Below are 24,138 nucleotides of genomic sequence, written 5' to 3'. Positions count from 1 at the left end.
GTGTTAGACCACTCAGTCCATGGGTGCCGAAATGTAAGGGAGTAGACTATTGATATTTCCCCAGTTAATCCTAACGCCTCAGAATGAGCTCTTGGTCACCATCTTTCTGAAAATGCACCAGAGGTAGAGAAGTCCTGTTATTGCCTTTGTCACCAGTGTGGGTGTAAGAATCATTTAAAAAAGTGTCTCCCAACACTATCCTCATAGAAAAAAAATGTGAAGTTATTCCTCAATCATTAGAGGGAAATAACACCAGAGATCCAGGGCGAGGGAAAAGGGAAGAATATTATGAATACATGTGGCAGTGTAATGCTCTCTTGCCTCGAATTGCATAAACCAAATCACTACCCCATGCATGTATCAATGGGCCCTGCAGCATGTATGCACCGCAGGCTATATTGCATGTATTGCAGCACTATTTTGCAGAAGTTAGGAAATGGTGAGGCAAGGATTTGTGGTAGCGGCTTGTCATTTCTAGTACCAATTGCTGCTTGCATACAAGTCCAATGCTTTACCCACAGGTATGCTAAGGCGGCGTCAGTGCCCCAAAACATCAAAATATGTATTATACCGTTTGGCAGAAGCAATATTTAGCTGGAACTATAATTTTCACTCGAGTAACTGATCATTTCTTTTCTGTTTCAGGTTAACCATTGGATGGACAGTGCATGTTCCATATAATGTTAAACATGGGGTGTTCCTGTGGTATTGATTTCCTTCAAAGAAGTGAAGTTCAAAAACCTCCCTTCCGGATCCTAAAAATATCACCGTTACATCTTTCTCGATGATTGTACCTAGTAGCTTGGATGTGTTGCACTTAAGCAGGAACCTTGTGCAAGGTTTGCTGCAGACTGTAGACCGACATACTCTGTGTATAACTGCCACTTTGAGGGCCTCAAAAATGGGAAACTCCTGCGTATGTCGAGATGACAGTGGTGTTGAAGATAACATTGAACCTCAAAACCCACAAGCAGAAAACAGTGTAGCACCAACTTCTGAATCCAGGATTCGCCCACGGGACCCCGTGAGGCCTCCGAGGAGAGGTAGAGGACCCCATGAACCAAGAAGAAAGAAACAAAACGTTGATGGGCTAGTTCTGGATACCTTGGCAGTTATTAGGACTCTGGTAGACAAGTATGTATTTTGTTTCTACTTAAATGTTTTCGAGTTGAAAGAAAGTCCTGTCTTTTGGAATGCCCTTACGTTGTGGAACCACGAAATGGAAAGAGTTTTTTCTTTCTTAATTATTTGCATATCTTATTTCAAGGTTCCATATGTAATTCTTTCGTACTGCCACTCCGTTCTGCATCATAGGACATGTGTGACAGGCGTGGTTTTCGTTTAAATTTCTATGATTGTGGATCTAATTTGACATTTATAGTGAGAGTTGTTGAACTGAATGAGCCCGGTTTGTACTCGCAAAGCAATAATCAAAAGTGGCTTATTTAACTATTCTGCCGTACTGGCAGTGAGCGAATGTGTGCTAGTTTTGTGGGATATTGATGTGGGCCTCCTCAAAAGGAATTGATCCACCCACAGCTATTTCTTGAAAAAACTGCAGGGATAGCTACATCTCACCTTCAAATTGTCTTTATAGTGAAGTCATGAAAGGGAAGACGAAAGCCCCAAATGCAGTACAACACTTGAAAGAGCCTTTGTCAGACGTAATGGATGATTAGATACATTTTCCTTTTCTGGAATCTTTGTAGCAAGTCTCCACATGGCCTCTGTCTGGCCTGGCCTCCTCACAAGAAATTTATCCTATCTCCTGTCCTATATTAAAATGTTTCATGATTCTGTTGCTAAATGACTTCTAATCATATCAGTTCAGTTCAAATAACTTTATTCGATTCTTATGAATCATAAAAGTTTGCATATGTACAAAATATATAAAAAGTACAATTAAAAACATTTATGAAGAATAAACGTATTCACTTCCGTAATTATTAATATCCCAGCAAAACTCAATCAATTTAAAATTATCCCAACCTTCATCAGCACAATTAATGCATTTAGTTGATTCTTAAAAACACCCAAAATAAATATAAAATTTTGGTTTCATTTCACAGTTCATAGAGTTTTCATATTGAGAGTGCTATTCTGATAAAACTAAGCACTGCACTACAGATTGCATCCGTAGATAATCATCTCAAATGTTCAAAGCCAGAACAAGGTCGAATCGCTTTCAGTAAGGGCTTTATAAAATGTGCTCTAGGGAATGCATATAATGAACAAAACATCATGAATTGCAGTGTGCTCTGCTTCGCCGAATTATTGCATGGACAGGGGCTTAGTCTCTCATCAGCCAACCTGTTTAGGATAGGCCACTAAAAAGTGCAATGTGCCGAGTCTTAATCCAATCATCCGAAAACGCGATTGTACATGCAGGGTAAAAGACAGGTAAAATTGCTGTTGACTTAGCATCCCACCATCCAATTTTCCCCGATCCTGGTTAGACGTACTTATTTCAACACAATATCCATTTTTAATAACCATTTTCCAGTTGTTTCGAATGATTTCTGGGTTATTATAGTATTCTTCTAGACCAATCTTACAAAAGGTGTTCTTAACATATGATAGCCAAGGGAGTGGCATTGCATTATCCAAGTTCATATAATCCCTAAGTATACTCCTAGAAAACATTAGATCTTCTGAGGACCAGACTTTTCCCCCATAGGATGGATGGGCCAATATTTATCCTGTCTTTCACGTATTCCAGGCCCACCTCAGAATGGCAAAATAATGTTGGTGAGCTACTAGAAATCATTAATCTTTTTGAAAATGTTTTCTGTAAAATCTGGTATCTCTTATGATAACCCCATACTCCAGCTCCAAAGGTAGCTACAGATAAGCATTTTGATTTATATAAAGTTAACATCTCTGCTACCGGCTTGTGGCCCAATTTGCAAGCAAAGCGGAAAAGCCCCTCTATTCATCTACTAGTCTGTTGAGCCCTTACCATAACGAGGTCATCCCAGTTCAATTTATTGTTAAAAACATTACCTAAGTAAGTAAAACTGGGCACCTTCTCGATTAATTTTTCCCTTCACCATGAATTTCCTGGATTTAGTTTTCTTTGGGCCGCAGACCACAAGCGATTTGCCAAAATTAACTTTGAGGTCCAGGGCTAACATAAAATCAGTGAAGGCGGTAAGGGCTTTTTGAAGGCTATTGGCAGTCAGTCATTAAGACTGTATCATCGTTTTATGATAGCAAGGGGACCAATTTGCCTTCTGTTTTTCGAAAATCCAGTTGCTGTTGAATCAGCAATGCCTCTAAGCCAATTGTGTATATAAGGAATAGAAAGGGGGCCAGGATATAACCCTGGCAAACCCCCTCTGTGGAGGCAATGGGCCTGGTCATCTCTCCGCCTGGTCCAAAACGAACCGCTACAGAAGTAGTCTCATGCAACCTACGTAGGAGGGTGATGAGGGGTTCTTCAAAACCCATTTCTCTCATCGTCCATAGCTTCCCCCTACTCGGTGTCAAAGGCACTGGACAAGTCCATGAAGGCCAGGTGGATCGAAAACCCCCCTGGCCCTCATGCACTTGCCCATAATCGGGGACAAATTAAGACACTTCATTTGCTCCCATCCCCTTTCTAAACCCATATAATCCTATTATAAAGCAAACTTTTGGTAGAAGCATAGATGACGATAAGAGAATGTGGAAGCTTACAATATTACTTTAACATAACCAAGTGTCACCTTCAGCCAATTTGAGATTGCATTATTGCAAATTGACTCCTGATTACTAGTCCCAGATTCCTAATTGTTCAAGGAAGTAGGGTTTATTAGCTAATGCAGATTCAGCAGAGCAACAGATCCACATAGAACTCCTGAACTAGAACTCTCATGATACCTGTGCTACCTGTTCTATAATACATGTATGACATTACAACACAACTCCCTTCCTAATAAAAACAGAAATAAATGGGAAACTATATACATATCTCAATAACTAACCATGAACAACATTTTCCAGTCACACTTCTTAACTTCACCTCTTCAATTAATGCTGGAAACACTGTGGTCTCAAGGACTTTATCTTGAAACAAGAAGAAAGGTCATTCTTCCATTCCTGTTACTCAGTAAGATTGTGCTGACTTCTTTCTTCTACTCTGCACAGCAAATTACACACAGTTATTAAGCACACAATTAAACCATTCCCTCAATCAATTTTCCCTTGGGTGATACAGCACATTCTAACAGTATACAATCCCAAAAATCTTTAGAAGCTCTCTTCAGAGACCAATTAATGTCCATTTTCTGCAATTACTAGTTGTGAATATCCTTCTACAAAAATACCTTCTGATAGACTCCGCTACTTCTCTTTTCCCGTATTTACAAATTTGACTTCTGGACATTTAAAAAAAAATACATGATTTCTGTAGCATGCTTCTCTCACTTTTGCGGTGCTCCATGGTCTATTAATGTCTAGCATCGAAAAATCTATTTTCACACTCACTATGATAAGCTAGTTTATATCAGGGCAAGCTATTTTTATGGCCTACTGGCCAGCTCTGGCCTAAGAGTTCCAGCTGACAAAGAACGTGTTCTATTCCTACAGAAAGTGAATGAGTAATAAAGATGCCTTTCAATCTTGTTTTTATCTAGCCACATTTGCTGTGCTTTCAGATGTCCGCTTATGTCTTCTTACAAATTGCTGCTTATTTTATCTTTGAGAATGGTGTTTACTTTCTTTCTCTGACTGCAGAGTTAGACGATCTTGTAAAGCGAACTGTCTGACAATCATGTTGAGGTACTGCGAGTATAAAATGATAAGCTGCAGGATGTCTTTTTTTTCTAACGCAACATTTTAATTCGCGGGTAAATTAATTGTACAATTTTCAAAATATATCAGCAGTTGGGAAAGCAGATTTTATGTTTATAATTCTGCAGTGTAGTGGAAACACAGATTTTAATCGGCTCAAAACAAATCAGAACACTTTACTTGGTAACAAGCAAATTATAAACATTTACTGAAACCCAATTTCCACACATTATCATTCATACACTATATTGTTTTAACATTAAACCTCTATGTTAGGAGAAATGTTGTGGCCGTTTAAATAGAAAATGTGTTGTCTGTAAATGAGTGTGCTACCACATCATGCTTTGGTAATATATTTATTAAAAATTAGTTAAAAAAAATAAACAGAGAAACATTCTTGCCCCCACCCTGATAGCAGTGCTATTAGTGAACTAAAAGGTATTTCAGGGGTCATGTGGACTAAATTCTTATTATAAATAGACCAAAAGTATAATCGAATAAATCAAACAAAAGCGTTTTTTGTACAGCAGACGTGTTGAACCCACATACTTGAAGGTGTTCTCTGGATTCTGCAAAACATTATCTGGACTACAGTCCATGCCTTTTCCCCCTAGAGCCACTGTTGTCTATGCTTAGATGTAAATGTATTAGTTTAAAATAAAGTACCACTGTCATGATTCACCTCCTCTGTCCTTTGATAGTTCTCCAGAGGAATGATTTGTGTTGGTGTCTTTTCACAATTGATGCCCTCCTTGCTAGTCTTTAGTCCTTTCTTGTTATTAGTTTTGCAGTGAGATGTTCCTCTGCACACATTTTCCTCAAATATTGCTCCACTTTGTGACCCGATGAGGCACGATAAGTTCTTATTTCACTACCAAAATGCGCCATCTTAAAACAGGCTAATGATTACCGCAGGATGTCTGTGCTTGCCTTATGTCGGCTTCCTGAGGAATCTTCTGAAACAGTGCATAATTTGCTGGGTTAGATCACTCCAGTTCCTTGTACTGTTAAAACATCTGTGTAACTCCACACTGACGTATATTACGACTTAATGAAACCATGATAGTTAACTCACCGAGAAGTCCTTGCATCCTACAGGTCAATGCAGTAATCTGGTGCAGAAGTTGCTGATGCATGCAATGATTTAAAGATGGTGGCTCTGATAAGCTGGGCCCTCCATCACATGTTAACGTGCACCAAGAGAATACAGCTCTCTTCTCTACCACATAGATCATTAACATCTTGCAAAGAATGCTTCTCCCTCTTGCAGTCTCCTACTCTATGAAGCAGCATGTTCGCACAGTTTCCATTACTGTAGAATGCAAGGCCATAAATTCTATAGTTTTCCCAATGCATTTCCTCTTGCACCACCCATTGACCAAATCTTACCATTCAGATGTAAGGACTCCACGGAAGACTAGCCAACACCAAGTGGTACTGGATCTACTTTACCCACTCTTCCTTAAAAGCCAGTTTCAGTCTTTTACTAATGGTCAGGAAATTAGGCTTATTATCTTATATGAAATCCAGCTATCGACAAGTTGCAGGGCATAGGAACTGACTAACATTGAATGCCTGCATATAAAACAGTCATGATAAACATGGTACCTGTTCTAGAATATGTATATATAATTTCAAACCTCATGTCACATCTGTCTAGTGCAGTGACACTATAATCAAGTGAACTTAAGAAATGTCAAGCTTGAACAGAATTGTCTCTACCTCTTTGTCTATTTGATATTAAAACATAAAAAAATGAAAGGCAAGCAGAGCAGATATAGATTATGTCTCACAGTGTTCTATTTTTTTGTTTTTTTTCCCACGCAAAATGAAGCCTATCTTTTCCGGCATGTTCAATTAGCAAAGTTTTCTTAAACTGATTTGCTGGTATTTTTAACAGACCCTGCTAGCAATAAATCACTTTCTCCTCACAACTGTACAGTTTTCCAAATGCCAAGGCTAGTCCTTGATCTCTGTCCATCAAGCTAAACTGGATGTTTGTTTACGAACTAAAAATGTACCCAAAATATTGGCCAATTGAAACAAATGAAAGGTTGCAGGCTGTTTTGCTAAGTGTGTATTCTTTGAGAAGACCTTAAATAACACTTTTCTAAAGCATTTTACAATAAAGCACGTGGTTTACTCCGACAAGTTTTGGCAGAATTCTTATAGTGTTAACAAACAACGACAGTGAAGAGCATCGAGAAGGAGTTTAATATAAGTCCAGTGCGATTTTAGTGGAAACGGTGCTGTACAGACTATGGGTTTATTGCAAGGACAATTTTGTTAAAAAAAAAAATATATGGTGGAGTAAATGTTTCCTCTCGCAGAGCACTTGAAAAGACACTTGCTCAGAAACTAAATTTCCCAAGAGTCGCAAGTAGATTACAACCCTAGTTTTCAGAGCACTAAATTATAATCTGAGCCCTGCTATAATGAGATTGCAGTCCTATTTGGATCCCTAACCTGATCAAAATGCTAGCCTGTAGACCATACATAAACCGCTCTTGTAGGGACCGCGCATAAAATGAGCCTTTCCTATTCAGATTCTGGAATAATTTGATTTTGGGAATGTCATAATGTGACTCTTTCTATAGTCCGCATTGGTTTAATTTTAGCCCTGGCATAATCTGAGCTGGTATTATCGGACCTGAACATTCTCATGTAATCCCTCACTGCATTACATTAAATGGACATAAATTGGTTTATTTCACAAGACTCATAGATTGCTCTTGCATATCAATGGGCGAGTCTTTTTATTGTTATTTTTACAGTAAAATTCCACACCCTTAATAATAATGCTCATCATATACCACATCATCGTCTAGACTGTATTTGCTTATCCAAATTCAAAACTGAATTCGAAATTTTCACTTGTGGCACACATTCCGCAATTTTTGCACTGATTGATTCTTCAGTTCGGCCCACTACATTTTTGTACTCGTGTAGCAGCACACTTTTGACTTCTTTCAGTGTTTTTTTTATTTTCTCTCTCTCACAACAGCTGTATAACTTATTTTCCACCACTGATTTAAGATATGGTAATATTCTTGGACTCTGAATTTCAGATGTGGCATTGTTCCTTCGACTCCAAATTCACATGCTACACTGTCGTAATCATAGTGCATTTACATATGAAACTTAAGTTTTAGTTCTCTAATATACTGTATTGTAACGGTTCTGAAGTTCTTTCATACTGCATGTCTAGGCCACCACAAAGTGGTTATAGGCGATAAAGTGAGTATTTCCTAGTTCTAGACCGCATGGATGGGAGAAGGGTGTTGGATGAAGTGTCTCTATTCGTACTGAGTTTTAGTGTCTTGTGCAAAGTCCTGAGATTGTGTTCCCGACTTGAGACGGTAGTGTGTACAAACATCTTATGTATAGGGTGGAAAGTGAAGGAACATACTGGTTAATGTCGAAGGCAGCATTTAAACCAATTACGGTTGTGGTCTGAGGGTTACTTGATTCCTAATTTTGGGGAAAAGGTAGTTCATTATTGCTTTTTCTAAATTTTCAAAGACTGTTATCGATTTTTATTCTCTTTTGAGGGTATATTCAACAGCTTGCATGCCTTTACCAAGAAGGAGTTTTCACTTGGGTTTTTATTTTTTTATAAATAAGTAGGGCAATTCTCAATCCGAGGTCTCTCCTGGATATAGTCAGTTTGGATTGTAAGCAGGTTGGGCCTATCCCATGAATTTCTCTGTATTGTCTCAAGTAGGAGCTGATTTGGGGGGATTTAGCCTGCTACATAGCATGATCATGCTGTGGTGCTTGTTGTCTCATTAGATTTAATACCCCTGTCAGAAAATGTTTGCTTGGTGATGTTTGAGCTTGTTTTGTGAATATTGTGCTGAATTTCCTTTATGATCTGAGTGGGTTGATGAGCTCAAAATTACTTTTAAACATCTTCAGGTTGATCCAAAATGTAGATTTTATTTCACCATTTTCTTGGTCAAAGTTGCAAAGAAGGATAATTGCATAAAACGACTCCCTGCAAAAACAATGTGTGAAACTACTAGGTGAAAGAATTGTATTAAAAAAAAAATCATACATTTTTGCTTTTCAGTGACCAGGAACCACCATATTCAATGATCACGTTGCACGAAATGGCAGAAACTGGTAAGCTGTTGATTGTACCATTCTATTATGTTTCCTACAATTACGGTGCCCTGATAATACACATACTTACCCTTTCGAATCTTCCCCTTTTCTATCTAGCCCTCCTTCTTCCACTTATGTGCCACACTCACTCATGCAGAGTAAGTAGTCAAATCTGGAATAACAAGTGCAGGAAGAAAAAACCCAGCTTGATTGGAGTCCAGATAACCAACAATTTTATTTAGTAAAGCACTTGTTCATCAATTGCCCTAGCCTTCACTTACCTTGGATGCTTGGTTTTTGTAGAGTTATCCTACAGGTATGGCCATTGGAAATAAAAATGAAAGAAAAAAACTCAGTCATAGCTGCTGCTTTTCCTGTATTCATTTCGAAAACATTTTATTGTAGAAAGGATGAAGACGTAAACATTGCTCAGCAATAGCCATTTCCTTACCAAACATTATCGTCATGCAAGCGGTGACCTTCTCCCAACCACGAAAGTACTAGACCTATTCATTTTGAGGCTTAACTTTGATTATCCATCAGTAAAATGTTTGTATAGGAAGTGGAAGTCTCCCTGCCTCTCATCTTCAAAAGGGAAACTTTTACTGCAAAAGTTAGAAACACTGTTGGGGTGCCCATGGCCACAATAGTATATTCTGCACCCAATAAGAAGACCCACAAGTAAGCTGTAACCGAATCGCTTCGCACAGCTTGCCTAGTTTGAGGTTGGTAAGGTGTCGGATTTCCTTAGTTGGTAATCGCCTGGCACTAAAGAAAACTATTCTTTGTAGGGGGTTTCCTTTCTGCTCCTTCGGTACCATGTTCAAATCCAGTATTTTGTAAAGCGCCCAATTACCCGAGGGTGTCCAGGCACTGGGGGCTGTCGGGAAGATTAAGCAAGCTATTGCCCAGAGTCACATGGAGCTGGGCTAACCTGGCGCCAGGGATCGAACCGTGAACCCCGTGGTCCGGAGTCAGGCACACTGGCCGCTGCGCCGCACCTCCTCATGTTGATGAGTCACTTCTAATGATGACTTCAGCAATAATGCCCACCGTGTCACAACCTTTGTCTTCTACAAATAATCAGAGCATCTATAATGCCATTTGCAATCATGTGGCAGGGAAGGACGATACCCATCAACTCCACAGCCACATGCCATCCTGTAATATGACCTGCTCTCTTCAGTTTCATACCAACACAGTACTCCTGTGCTTCCGTGGAGGTCTAATGGTCAATAAGATCCAGAAAACTAGCCTTGGAGTGCTTGTCGTGCAGGCCTTTGTGGAGCAGCACAGCACTGACCAAGACCATTTTGCCCACTCCATTTACACTGTCTGACTGTAGTTCCATAATGGAAGATGATCTCCGCACTTTCAGTGAGGGTCATATTCTTCACGATTTTACAAGCTGTAGCACAACAAAGGAGACGCAACACAGCCCAAGAGATGCAGTACTATTTCCCAGACCCTTCAGACGTCTGTGCTGTCTCGGACGGTGGAACGGGTCACTGCAATGAGCCATAAAGTGGGGGTCACAATGGAGCCTCCGCAGAAAGTGGTAATAATGGAGCTTGGTAACCTCCACCCCCTTCCAAGGAAATCTTTTAAAACAGTGCAGAAATGTTTTGCTGCCCTCCTTAATGCGAAGCGATACCAAAGGGGATGATGGACGGAGAAAGCCAACCTACCAGTCTGTAGGAAGGCTTGCTGTACGACTAGGAGTTTAGTAGCCACTGGGTGAAGAACTTGTAATAATTATAGAATTGGACAGAACCTTATGGATCACAGTCCCATGCAACATCATCCAGTTGTCCAGGAGCACCCCTTTAGTAGGGTAATCATTGGACATGGGCTATGTTTGAAGCCTAGAGGGCTTTCCTCGCCCCCTCCAGATCCTCAAAAGCTATATTGAATGATCAGAATAATATCTCTAATATTTTTCTATAAATGTAGGATGCATGTCTGTTTCAAACCTTTATCTGTTGTGGTTGCTTGTGTTACCCTCAATGCATGTTTATCTTCTTACCGATCAGAGCTTGATAGCCATGCAGTAGTGTTTATTTTACCGAATGCTTGCTGGAAATGTAGTTCTAGGGCAAACTACCCTGAATACTTTATTAAAAAGTTATTGAATACCTAAATAGCCTTTACAATGTTATCTCTAGTCGTAAATATCATAAGGCATTTTGGCTTCTTCGATTGCACTCCTTTATAGGTTTGCAATTAAACCTAATTTTAAACAATAGTTGTTGCTTTTTCATAGATGATGGCTGGCTTGAAGTTGTACAGTCTCTCATTAGAGTCATTCCATTAGAGGATCCACTGGGGCCTGCAGTTATTACGTTATTATTGGATGAGTGCCCATTGCCAACTAAAGTAAGTTTTTACGTTTTTATTGTATATTCATATGCTGCACATTATTATTCTCCATCCGCAGCGCCCCACAGATACAAACTCAACAAGCATTGGCATAGCCAATAGGTCTCGCCTTTGGGACCTTATAAGTGTTTAGCCATGCAACAGTTGATGTTGTTGCACGAAGGATATTGTGCTGCATAACTAAATACTTATAAGGTCCCAAAAGCGAGACCTATTGGCTATGCCAATGCTTGTATCCCTTTCTAGTCATAGGGACTGGTTAGTCTGAGCAGCTTGACCAATCCCTTGCTAATCGTCAAGTTGCCTGCCAATGTATTGCAGTGGATTAATTCCTCAAATGGATGTTGAAAATCGAAATTTGCTGCAGGTGTCCTGCTGAAGGACAGAGAATACATCATCCCAAGTCCGAATTTCTGCTGTGAGCTGAAGTAATATCACCAGCCACAGTCCACAACACTGCAAAAACGGCCGGAGAGATACTACCATATCATAGCCCGTAGCTATCATGCGATCCCAAGAAAGAAAAAGTGAGAGCAGCAAAAGAGAGAGAGAAATGGTGAGAGAGGAGAGAAAGAGATGAAAAGCGAGAAAGTGAGTGAAACAGAGAGAGAATGCAATCCCAGGCCCATAACCCTAATGGCCAGACTCTTACTCCCTGTGGAGCTGTATGGGAGGTTTAGAGGAGCAACCCCGATAAGTGCTGCAAGCTGTGATTTGCATGAACGAAAACCTACAGATTCTGGTAACAGTGATAGGGGGATATGAAGTAGACGAGATATACACTGGAGGATGGAAGTTTGTCTGTTGAAGTTCAAAATTGCATCCATTTGGCTCTTTCTCAAAGATGGTAGAATAGCAGTGGTAACGCAAACGCCAGAGGGACAGCAATTCTAGATATAACAATAAGCAGACACAATTTGTGTATGAAAATAAGTATGTTGCAACTCAGCAGTGCGTTCTTTTCCTCACGCCGACAACAGCGGGAATTATAAGCCGCAGGCGGCATGCCTTCCAGCAGCGCGTCTTCCCCATAGCTGCCAAGGTTTGTGTGTGCTTATAAGTAACATTTCCAAGTGTTCAGTGTGTTCATGTGTGACAATTTCATTACATGTGGAATAAGGCAAATCTGAACTTGCAATGAGATCATCAGACATGCACTCGTTTTATCCAATCTTGTGGTTTGAATAAGCCTTAAAATTGTCATAAAGCTTCTTTCAGTTTTGTATGTAGTGTAACTGACCTGCTTCCATTTCAAATATGTTCATGCTTGAAGCATTACTAAATGGACTGATGAGGGTGAGGGTCCAAGCTGCTTCAGACATCCCTCCGTAGCCATAAGCACTGCTCATTGACTGCAGGTTGACAGATCCATGTTTTTACCTGTGCAGCATTCCTGCCTACACGGATGCCTCACTACCGACGAGTACCGCTTGCTTGCTACTGGAATGCATACTAGCCTAAGGTACAACCCATCCGGTATACAGAGAAGAGATACCATAATCTAAAGAGAAAGCAGGGATCCAATGAAAGACATCAGTAAGATTACCAGATAACTCCTTGTCTGTTGGAGATGTTTAAGAATACAGTGCCACTACGCAGACTCTGTGGTGAGGTACACCTCTTGGTAGGAATGAACATTCTAGGCAAGCAGAGCAAAGGCTCAGCGACAGACCCTCCTCTCTGTCGTCAGTAGAAAGTGACGGTTTGCACAGACTCTAGCAGCAGACACGCAGCCTCTGCAACATTTGGGATAAAAGTAACGGGTGAATTGTGCACGGTCTGCAACATTTAGTCTCAGCAGACTACGGTGGTAGGCTTCGGTGTTTGGGAGATCTGATGGTGCAAGTGTATAAGGTGAAATAATGGTATGTCAGACTTACATCCCTCATGTACTGCGTCATAACAATCGTCATAACTTCCAAAGAAGCAGAAAGGAGGAGAGCTACACCCAAATGCATTATCAGACAAACAGGTAGTCTCTTCGGTCCCTGATATGATAGCAGTATCAGTTAAGTACAGCACTGTCAATGTTAGCACTAACAAATATGTTTCATAGATGCAGTTGGCATGAACCCAGAGTTCATGTAAAAGAGCTCTGAATTATTTAACAAATAATTTAAGTGCGGCAATGCCGGGAAGGGAGAGTTCAAGCACTCAAGAGTGCTGCTGCCTTCCTTCAGGAAACCTATCCTATGGCTGCTTGCAACAACAATAGGCAGACACAATATCTGTATGTTACAATGCAGCAGCACACTCTGTCTCCTGCACGCGGACAACAGCGGGGATCATAAGCCGTGGCTTCTAGCTCCTCACCTTCCCCTCCCACCGTCATCAGCAGGATAAAATTAAGTGTACGTGGCAATGCAGCCGTGAGTTCTCACCTACACCAAAAGGCGCAGGCGGTATGGCTTCCAGCAGTGCATCTACCCCTGCCGCTGTCGGCTCAATAAAAATAAGTGCATGTGGGAACACAGCAGCGCGTTCTCTCCGGCATGCTTCAAGCCAGGAGCGGTATGCCTTCCGGCAGCACTTCTTCCCTGGTCATCTGCAGGATTAAAATAAGTGTATGTGGCAGTGCAGCAGCGTGTTCTCTCGCACACATTCAAAGCCACGGGCGTTATGGCTTCCAGCAGTGCGTCTACCCCCACCGCCGTCAGCACGATGAAAATTCCCTGGCCATCAGCAGGATGGAAATAAGTGCATGTGGCAACAGGGCAGCATGTCCGCTCCCACACGCTGACAACAGGGGGACTCGCAAGCCATGGGCTTCCAGCAGTATGTCTTCCCAGGCCTGCCGCCACGAGCAGGAGCAGCCTGGTTTGTGCAGGGTGTGCAGGTGGCACAAGTGAAGGCAGGAAAGGGAGAGTTGAAGCACTTCAGCAGACTACTGCCGCCCTGCAGGAAAATTAGCCTAGGGCGGCTGGTAACAACAAATATATAAACCAGCATTGTCCGCGCGGCCGTAAAAGTAACGGCCGCGAAAGTGATCGCGAGGACGCGCTCTGTGGTGGGGGAGGAATGGAGCGGGGCGCGCTGTAAAGGTGCCGCGAGGAAAGCTAGATGGCGGCTGGGCGCGTGCTCTCGCGCATAACCGCAAGCTTCAGGCCAGCAAAAACGTGTGGTCGGACTTTTAAAAGCCCGCTTACTAAATGTCTCGCCAAAGCACCGCATGCGCTGGCTCAGGCGAGACCTAAAAAGCTATTGTGCCAGATTTTCTTGTCCTCCTGTGATTTTAAATTCAACCCTCACTTAATTGCAGTCCATTTGCTGGCGTTTCTCTGCAAATTCTGAAATACGTCTTTTTTCCCAGACATACTTGTGTCACTTCCTTTAACTTTGTTCCCTCACCTACCCTTGTGGTGGTCTTCCTCATTAATCTGTCCATAGTTCAGCCACTTTGTTTATTGCTGTGGTCATCTTGCACACCTCCTGGGTGACCTTGAAGCTTCCCCTGCCCATCGTGGGGGAGGAGACCTAGCACCTCGCCCAGGACGTGCATGGATAGCTCTCTACCCAGTGGTCCAGCAACATGTCTGCTGTGTGGCAGCCTAGGCAGCCTCTCAGACAGGACGTGGATTGTAGGTTAGGTTCAGGGGGCAACTCTAAGTTGCCCTCTGTCGTGTGTCTTACATTAAATCCCACACTGGCATCAGTGTGGGTTTAATGTGCTGAGAAGTTTGATATTAAACTTCTCAGTCTTCAGTGCAGCCATCATGGTGCTGTGGAGTTCGTGATGACTATCTCCCAGCACCATATACTCTTAAAGGTAGCACTGCACTTGCAGTGCCCAGGAATGGACCTGGGTACTGTAGGGGCACAGGGCTCATGAACCTGTACCCACACCACTGGCATATGGCACCCAGCTAGAGGGGTGACTGAGGTATGCCAGGGCAGTATGTTTGTGGGCATGGCACACAGGGATGTGTGTCATGTCGACTCTGTTTTGTTCTGCGCCAAGACACTCAGCCTGCAAAGGCAGTGTGTGTGTGTGTCAGGGTACAGAGCATCTAAGGGTGGCACAATAAGTGCTGCAGCCCTTATGGGCCTTCTCTGCTCACAGGGCCCTGGGTACCTAGGGTACCATTTACCAGGGGCTGACGTGTGGCCAGAGATGCCAATTGGGTTCAGGCTTCAATGCAGTTTTAGGGAAGGAACACAGGCCCTGGGCACCTGATTGGCAGGAGCCCAGGACACACTCAGTCAAAGTACATCAGCAATTCAGCAAAAAGTGGGGGCATACCATGCAAGAAAGGTGGCACTTTCTCACACTTAGTCATACGCGGCTTGGTACCCCTTCTGGGCGGGCATCTGTCCAGCTCAGGGCCCAGCACACAATTAAAGTCTCCCAGCCATAACAGGGGGGTGTCCTAGTCTGCAGTGATCCAGTCCTGCAGGACCACAAAGAAATGTGGCTCATCAATATTGGGGGCACAAGTATTTAGTATGCTAACCTCTTTACCATCTAGCTTGCCCCTTAATAACACGTAGCGACCTTCTATGTCTGCTTTGGTGTACTGTAGCGTAATAGGGGCCCCAGGTGCCACCCAAATCAGCGCCCCCCCCAGCACAGGTAGAATACGACGAGTGGAACACCTGGCCCCTCCACTTTTTCGCCAAATGCACAGCCCCAGCCTCAGCCTCATCCAGATGCGTCTGTTGTAAGCATGCAAACATTATTTTATGCCGCTTAAGGAATGAGAGGACCCTTTGCCATTTAGCTCGGGTGCCTAACCCCCTAACGTTCCAACTAAGAAACCTTACCGCGTCTGCCATAGTCCTACATTTGTGCACCCTGTCTGGCAATGTGCCAGGACTCAGCACTCTTCTGCAACGACACGCCCTTTTGATAAAACCACGTACGTTCACCCAATAACTAATCAGCCCCCCACGCAGACAATACTCGACTAACATCACAGTCGATTCTGCCCACCTACCGCTCGTGCCAGGACGTGCACAGCATCCCACTAAACCCAACAGGGGCAACAAGAAAAGGTCCATTCCCAAGCCACCCACCCACCACAGATTTGGAACCCGCTATCATTCCGGAATGCATACCATACGCATACCATATGCTGGGGATAAACCCCCCCCCCACCTCCCCCGAGTCCATTCCAGCATGCAAGCGTCCCCGTTATCCCCCCCTCCCACGCACACAGGCCACCCGCAAACCTCCACAGCAACAAACGCCATTCAGTGTTACCATAGTTCTGTGAGGTAGTCCTGGGGGCAACAAGCCAAAGCAGGGCCCTGCGTTAAATGTTTAATCGCGGTCTCTCCCAGGAAGATCTTCTAGCAAGGTCTTAGGCCGAGTATCCATTGACCGTTATAGTGTCTGATCCTGCTCATCGGGGTCAGCAGAAACCGCTCTCAGCAAGATAATATCCACAGTACCCTCTACAAGAGGATCTGGCTGCAATGTTCCATCCTCAGCCACCGTTATCCTCTGCTGCGATATCTCCGGAGCACCCTGCGACTCCACTCGATTTTTCTGCTGCCGGCGGGCCCCATCCGGATGTGTCCCTCATTGTTGCTTCTGACCCCTCGCTTCTCCAGGTGGCAGTCCCATCTCCGCACATCTCCAGCCATTCCCAGACATCCTCCGGGGAGTCAAAGAATTGCACTTTAACCCCTAAGATCACCTTCAGCTTGGCAGGATACAGGAGCATGTATTGCATATTCAACTCCCGCAGCTTGAGCTTCACTCAGAGGAAGGACTTGCGGAGGTCTTGAACTTCTTTAGTATAGTCCAGGCATATAGATACTTTATTACTTTCATACTGGGGGGTTCCGGTGTACCCTTGCCGCCCTCAAGATGCAGTCTCTATCTCAATAGTTGAAATTTTAGCTATAATAGCGCGAGGTGGCGCCCCCGGGGGCGAAGGGGTGGACGAGGGCCCTGGGCTCTCTATCACTAACACATCCAACTGTCCCTCGGGGCACAATTGGGTGCGATTCCAGCGCTCCAGGAACTGCTCAGCTGCACCCTGTTCCGCCCTCTCCGGTATACCCAGTACTCTGATATTACATCGCCTCGCCCTCTCCTCCGCCTCCTCAGCACGACTCTCCAAGGCCTTCGTGACCACTGTCATCTACGCCACTTGCTGCTTTAGGGTGACCACCTCGCCTTTCAGATCTGCTATATCCCCCTCCGCACTAGCAACTTTATCTGTCATCTTTCGGAGGTCCACACGTAGTAGGTTCACATCCACAGAAACAGTGTCTATTCTGTCCTCAAGGGCCTTCATAGACCCCTGTATTGCTGCCATGAGTTCAGCCCTGGTGGGCTCCGTTCTCTACCACCCCCCCCCTCCCCCCGACGAGTTCTTCTCCGCCCCCCTCCAGTCTGCCTAGTGAGCCACTGGGAGTGGGGGGGTGCTTAGGGGTAGTATATTGTGTGATAGGTCTCGCACCGACATTGTTTTGAACTATTGGCTTTTGAATTTTTTTTTTTTTTTTCCCTTTGTAAAGCATGAATCCTCTGTTGACCCCCGCAAAGCTCATCAGCATGTGCCCGTCATAAAAAGGAATATCTAACAATCGCATCTTAAACATTTAGCAACAATTCTATAGTTACACCGCGGTTCTAAATTAAATTGTAAAATAAAATTGATGTTCTCATAATATTAGCACATTGAATGCATTCAAATATTCAAATAAGATGATGATCTTATATTTCTCAGATCGCTTTGAGGAAATGGGACAGCGTGAATGGCATATGATCGGGGGGGGGGTGACATTAGGAAACCTCCAGTGATCAGACCAACCAATAGGAGAGAAAGAAGGGGGCAGGGCACAGCGATAAAAAGACAGATGTCCGAGTAAATGGACAGAGCCACAGACCGGATGACTGAGGATAACTAGTAACATCGCGGACTATCGACCTTCGTTACATAAACAGCAAATTCACGCTAATAATGGAAAATATATGGCAGTTCTAGTATGTTTTAACATCTAATCTTTTACCCTCCCCACTCACAAGTCATGGCAGCCCCCCACCAACCACCCTAGCATGTGGCACTTGTTTCAGCCTCACTGGGCTCACCCTGAGGTGGAGGTGAGATCTTGCACAGCTTGTGTTCAGGGTCCTGCTTGTACTTCCTGCATTATTGGCGGACCTGTATGTCTAAACTTGTAATTTGTTTTTCCGATCAGATCGAGTCATCCTTTCACGCCTAGATTATCTGATGGACTACTCCGCCTCCAGTTACACAGAGGACACATTTCTTACATGTTCATTTTGGACCAGTGGCTGTATGCTCCCCAACAAAGCTTGGAGTGCTCTCTCGAAAAAGAACCGGGAACCCTAACAAAAACCAGCATTGGCATAGCCAATAGGTCTTGCCTTTGGGTCCTTATAAGCGTTTAGCCATGCAACAGTTGATGTTGTTGCACCAAGGATATTGTTCTGGATAACTAAACACTTATAAGGTCCCAAAGGCGAGACCTATTGGCTATGCCAATGCTTGTTCCTATTGCGTTGTTGCTACATCGCACAAGGATGGGTGCTGTAGGTTTCCGTGTACACCGATAGAAGTGGGCGCATTCAAGCGAGAAGCTGAGCTTCAGAGTGTTTTTTAATTCTTTATTTTAAGGGCTTCGATAAACAGCAAAGCCTGATTTGTGTTTGGGCAGGTATTGGCATGCAAGCAGATTTTGCATTTTCTCAGTTCCCGGGATCGGTTCATTTATTTGCATTGTACGTCATTTATTTGGAGGAATTCCTTTTAAAATTACCTCATTAAGTAACTGCAACAATCGAGTAGCCTAGTTAAAGCTTTATGCCAGTGCTGTAAACTGCCTGAGGGCGGGCCTGGTAGACTGAGGCGCAAGTTTTTGTGGGTTAGGAGACAAAGCATGGAGTCCGCCAAGACTTAAGTATGCCCAATTGTGAGCGTACTCCGCACGCCTAATGCATCAGGATCACATGTTGGTATTTTAAGAATCATCTAAACAAAGCGTTAACACAGGAACAGCTCGTGGGTGTTTTTCATTCACTCCTATCGAGCATAATAACATTGAACCATACTAAACGTGTATTTTTCATTCAGGCGCCAAACTCCAGAATCAAATCGGTGTTTTCCAGTTCACGTCTGTATGTTTTTAGTCTTCCACTGGTGGTGACCTCCGACCGCCGTCCTTAAAGTGCTTTGCTGCGTGTTTACGGTCAGGGTGTGTGGGGGATGGGTTTCGGTAGCCAGCACAGTAAATGCAGAATGTGCGGTGACGTAGGCTACACCCTCTGTTACCGTACTGGGCATATTGGGTGCTGCATCAGTTGCGCATTTAGGCAGGTTGGGGAAAGTGTATGTCCTATAGCAGCGCAGAAAGGACCATCGTGTCCGCAAATCAGCTAGCTAGTTCCAGATACAAATTAAAAGAGAGTAGAGGCTGCCTATACCTTAAATGCTTTTTGCCTAAACACACAGTTTTGAATTTGAATGCCACTATTTCTTGTCTTAGTTATTTATGCATCAGTACATGACCTGTGACGAATGCACCCAGTTACACCTGTGTTGTTGCCAGATAATAGTGCTTGGAGTCTGAGCTTGCTAGCCTTGCCCACCCTGTTTGTAGTTGTATGTAAGGGCTGCAAAACGTTTGATACACAAACCACTACAGTTGAATAATTGACGTTGTCTCCGTTCCTGACCTGCTGTCAGTGTTCAACTTTAAGCTTAAACTCTGGGCCAAGGGTGTGCTAGCCACTTCATCAGAAAAGGGTTCACTGGCCTGCCCTGGAACTCGACTGCCATGGATACACCCTGTCACTTAAAACAAGACTGCGACAACCAAACACATTTCACACAGCACCCTTAACAATTGCTGTCAAGTGTTAGGATCTGAACATGTATCAGCTGAGATGAAAGGCTTATGACAGACTCTCGTCAAAGTGAATTGGGCCTCTATAACCTCCCAGGAATGAGCATCTTTTCAAATAAATAAACCAATAATAAAAAATATATGTATTTTTCATCACTCTAACAAAAAACATTACTTCATGGAATCAATACACAGACGATCACAGGCATTGCACAATAACAGCCAGCCATGCCACACCAAAGTTCTCACAATACAGTAGCAGAATAATTCACAATTGAAAAGGCAAGTGATCTGAATCATGGAGAGCATACCGCCCTGCATAGAGAGATGCAGGAAAAGTTTGTAGCGACCCAAGGCCCACCTAGACGAGCCTAGAGGGGAAGAGCAGATGCGCCAGGATTGGCAGAGCGGGAGGTGAAGATGGGGGGGGGGGGGGGGGGGGGGGGGGTTTAGGGTAGTCAGGGGTGCATGTGGAGGAAGTTGTAAGGTATAAGCAAGTCTTAAGCTGGGCAGTATGTTGCTTTAGGGCACGCTAGGGCCCAATCCCTCCGTGTGCACTCATTCCTCCCAAGACCAATGAATATCTGTGAATTAGCGGATACTAAGAGCCCCTGCATCACATTCCGTGGGGGTGGTGAGGGGGATCATTTTGGCTTCACACCGCTGGATGTGGTAATATTCACACCAAGCAGGACTGAAGCATTCCAACGAAACACTGACCTATTAATCAGAGTGGATGGACCTAGAACAATTTGCATGTCAGACTTTCACATCTATGATTTAACTGAAAAACAAACTTGGAGGAACTCCTCCCTCCATGCTGCGGAAAAATCTATCTCGGCACCCGAAAAATGCAATTTAGCAAAGCTTAGCATCTGGCATGCTGTAAATAAAACTGTTAGTGCTGGCACAGAAACATTGTGCTGTATCAAACACGATTACAATGGTTCGTATTTCTAAGTAGGAAACTCCAGTGACTGTGTTTAGGTACACAAATCAATTACATTTCAAGCCTAGTCGGCAACCGGGTGTCTCCTGTGTGTGCGCTGGCACCTTGAAAAGGCAGGAGAGAGAATGCTGAAGACGTTCTTTTCTTTCATTAGACAGTGCAGCGCCGTAGCGTGGCGGGTAGGGCGCGCCATGGTGAGCAGCTGGGAGGGGACGAGCGTGCGCGCCCTTGTCTCTTAGATCAGATTTCTCATGGAGCAGAGCTGGCAGATTTGATAACCACTTCCTTTCAAAAGCGCTGTTTACATGGCCCATGGCTGAAGGCTAGTCAGTCACTGGATAAACCAGCCCGTGAGTGGTGCGTGCGCACCGACTTAAACAGATGGCCCATGCACGCCGCTGCTGGCGTTTCACTGTTTGTAAGGGGAAAACAAGCGCACCCATGCTGATTAAAAACAGATGGTTCCTGCGTGCCGCTGCTGGCTCCCGAGAGCAAAATGCTCTGGGATAAAACCTTTGAAAAGAAGCTGGGACATCCACACGCCTTTTGGCCAATTGCGTACTGAAGCCTGACGCAAAGGCCAATAGTGTGTGAGCACAACATGCGCGCGCTTTGAAGAAAGCTGAAGTGATTCCAAGAGGCCGATTTCCTATGCAGCGCATTGTGCGCTGCCATAGGCTCAGCCTAAAAACCCCAAAAATCACTCGCCACTAAAAAAAAAACAAAAAAACTTCTCAACAATGCCATTGCACACGCTTTTTTTTTTTTTCGGCAGCACTGCACTTGATGCAAGTGTTTGTGTACCACTGGTCCCGGATGTTTTATTGGAGTTTGACGTATGGATTGGAGATCTTCTTCTGTTTGAAGCTACAGTAACCTGCTGGTGGAGTAGGTTGCTTTAGCCATCATGCTCGGTTTTCTGTGTGCTGTTTGAAGTGTTTTCATGGCATTGCTTTTCCTGACACTGTGATGATTGCCTGTTTTCTGTAGCTGTGAGCTGGCCTGCTTACCGTTGGTGTGATCCTGAAACGAAGTTCTTTGGTTTAATTGAGTGAGACCGTGGCGGTGCATGGGTATCCATTTTGGGTTGGGGCATAGGTTTACGGGTGTTGTAGATGACTTATTAGAGGGCGTGAAGGGAGGTCTAATGAGGCAGCTACAATGTTCAGGTCTTGCTATAGAATGTTGCAAATCTGTCCCTTCCAGACCACCTTGGCAATTTAGATGCCTTTAACTTGCTCCTGTGCTTATATACTGAAGTGAGAAAGATCGAAGGAGATGATGGGTTCTTTCTCACTCCGTAGTGGTTCTGGGTGACTGCTGTGTCTCAGCATGGAGGAGAACATGCGTTCCTTGGCTTAGGCGTCACCCTCCACCTTTAACAGATGTTGGAAAATTGCTAGTAACTAGTTCAAATGATTTGCATGAAGACTTTCTGGAGATTGCACTGAGAATTTTGTATAAATGAGGCATGGTATAATGATATTCTGTTTGCATCTGATGGAATGAGAGTGTCAACTTGGTATGGTGGTGATGTAGAACTAGCTGTCTGTGTTGAAGGTGGCTGTTAATTGATAAAGGAATTTTCAATGTCTGTTTCGGGTTGTTCTTTGTTTTGTGGCACTTGTATTGCATGTAGTTTCCACTGTCTGGCGTGATTACTGGCAGACTTGCATGTTTGGTTGCAGTGTGTGTGGTTTCTGTATCACCAAAGTTTAAAATGTGCGTGAGGTCTGGTAATTTTGCATTGAATCTGATGCTCTTCATACACATGCTCATGTTTGAAGGTATGTGGGATAAATGGATCGTGCTTCATTCAGCTTTGTTTTACCTGTTTTGGGATCTTGTCTGGAAGATTTATTGCATTGGTAAACTAGTTTCGTGGTTGATGGGTGTTTTCTTGGAGCTTGTTTAACTATCATTTATGGTCCAAGAATTTCAAGAGCCAGGCTTTTACATCCTGCCTTCCAGAAGGCAAGGTTGTTTTCTTGTTTCTTTATCTTCGTGGGTAGGGAGTTTTACAACTTTCTCGTTTGAACTGAGAATGCCCAGTGTGATGGTTCTTGTCTAAATGTAGCACTTTCAGCTGTTGGAGCATGTTGGATTGGAGACTTCATCTGGGATGATGGGCCTCGATTTTTCGTTGGAGCAATTTTGGACCTATTTCTTACAGTACTCGATATATTATGGACCGTGTTTTGAAAGCATTCATGTGAGACCCTGGGTGCCAGTGCAAGGTCGGGTGTGATTTGGTTCTACGTTTTCCAAGCTTAATAGTAGCCTGGCCACTGAGTTTTTCATACTTTGCAAATCATTTATCAGGAATTTCAGGGCTCCTAGGTGTGGCCTGTTTGTAGTTTCCTGCAGTCCAGTTGAGAACCAAGCATGACTGTAGCTTGGACTCTGTGGGCTAGGCTTGGGTAGAGTAACAGTCTTGATGCAAATCATTTGAACTTGTTACGTGCAATTTTACACCATCTGTTAAGGTGGAATGTGACACGTAATTAGAGGACATCTTCTTCTCCATGCCCACTGGTCCTGCGGAACTGCTACTTAACAAGAAAGAACCCACTCTCTCCTTAAATCTTTCTCACTAGAGAGGATCTGAGCATATTTGTAGTGTTTCACTACAGCATCTGTTTGTATTTCCAAAGTAAGTTCTGCATCCAGGATGACTCCTAGGCTTTTTGTTGTACTGGTTGATGGTCCTCCTCTCCTTAGTCTGGTGTTATTCCATGATCTCATTGCTGGTAGCCAGTTTCCACATCTAAGAATTTCAGTTTTGTCTTTGAGTGAGCGGCTGCCAACAGTCCCAAACTCAATCACAAAGGGTGCCCAACTGGGTGTCACTGGGTCATTGAGGTCTTTAATTTGAGGAGAATGTGTTTAATGGGTGTAGTTGTTGAAAGACGGACTGAAAGACTGAATCAGTCCAGACTGAGCTAAATCTTGAGGGGAGAGCTATTTTATTCTGGGTGGAGCAAGGGTCCAAGTGGTACGGTTTGGATATAATCTGTGGTGATGATATAGTGAAGCTGTGGATGGTTAGGAAGGAGGCAATCTAATCCAAGGCCTTTTCTTGGATGCCCATATTCTCCAGTCTAGTCAGT

The 24,138-nt window shown here is 43.7% G+C and overlaps 1 protein-coding gene across 2 annotated transcripts in view; it reads left to right on the top strand.

Moving 5' to 3' along the window:
• The window catches only part of RSPRY1 (ring finger and SPRY domain containing 1), a 171,679-nt gene that overhangs the window by 7,326 nt on the left and 140,215 nt on the right, over window positions 1-24,138 (top strand). For both annotated transcript variants that reach the window (XM_085637997.1, XM_085637998.1), the window contains exons 2-4: window positions 646-1,134; window positions 8,846-8,898; window positions 11,144-11,256. In XM_085637997.1, the coding sequence (XP_085494123.1) occupies window positions 785-1,134; window positions 8,846-8,898; window positions 11,144-11,256 (516 nt within the window). In that variant the 5' untranslated portion in view covers window positions 646-784. The remainder of the gene's footprint in view (window positions 1-645; window positions 1,135-8,845; window positions 8,899-11,143; window positions 11,257-24,138) is intronic.

This window comes from Triturus cristatus, chromosome 12 (genome assembly GCF_964204655.1).
Source record: "Triturus cristatus chromosome 12, aTriCri1.1, whole genome shotgun sequence".
Taxonomy (NCBI): domain Eukaryota; kingdom Metazoa; phylum Chordata; class Amphibia; order Caudata; family Salamandridae; genus Triturus; species Triturus cristatus.
This window is presented reverse-complemented; position numbering and strand designations above follow the sequence as displayed.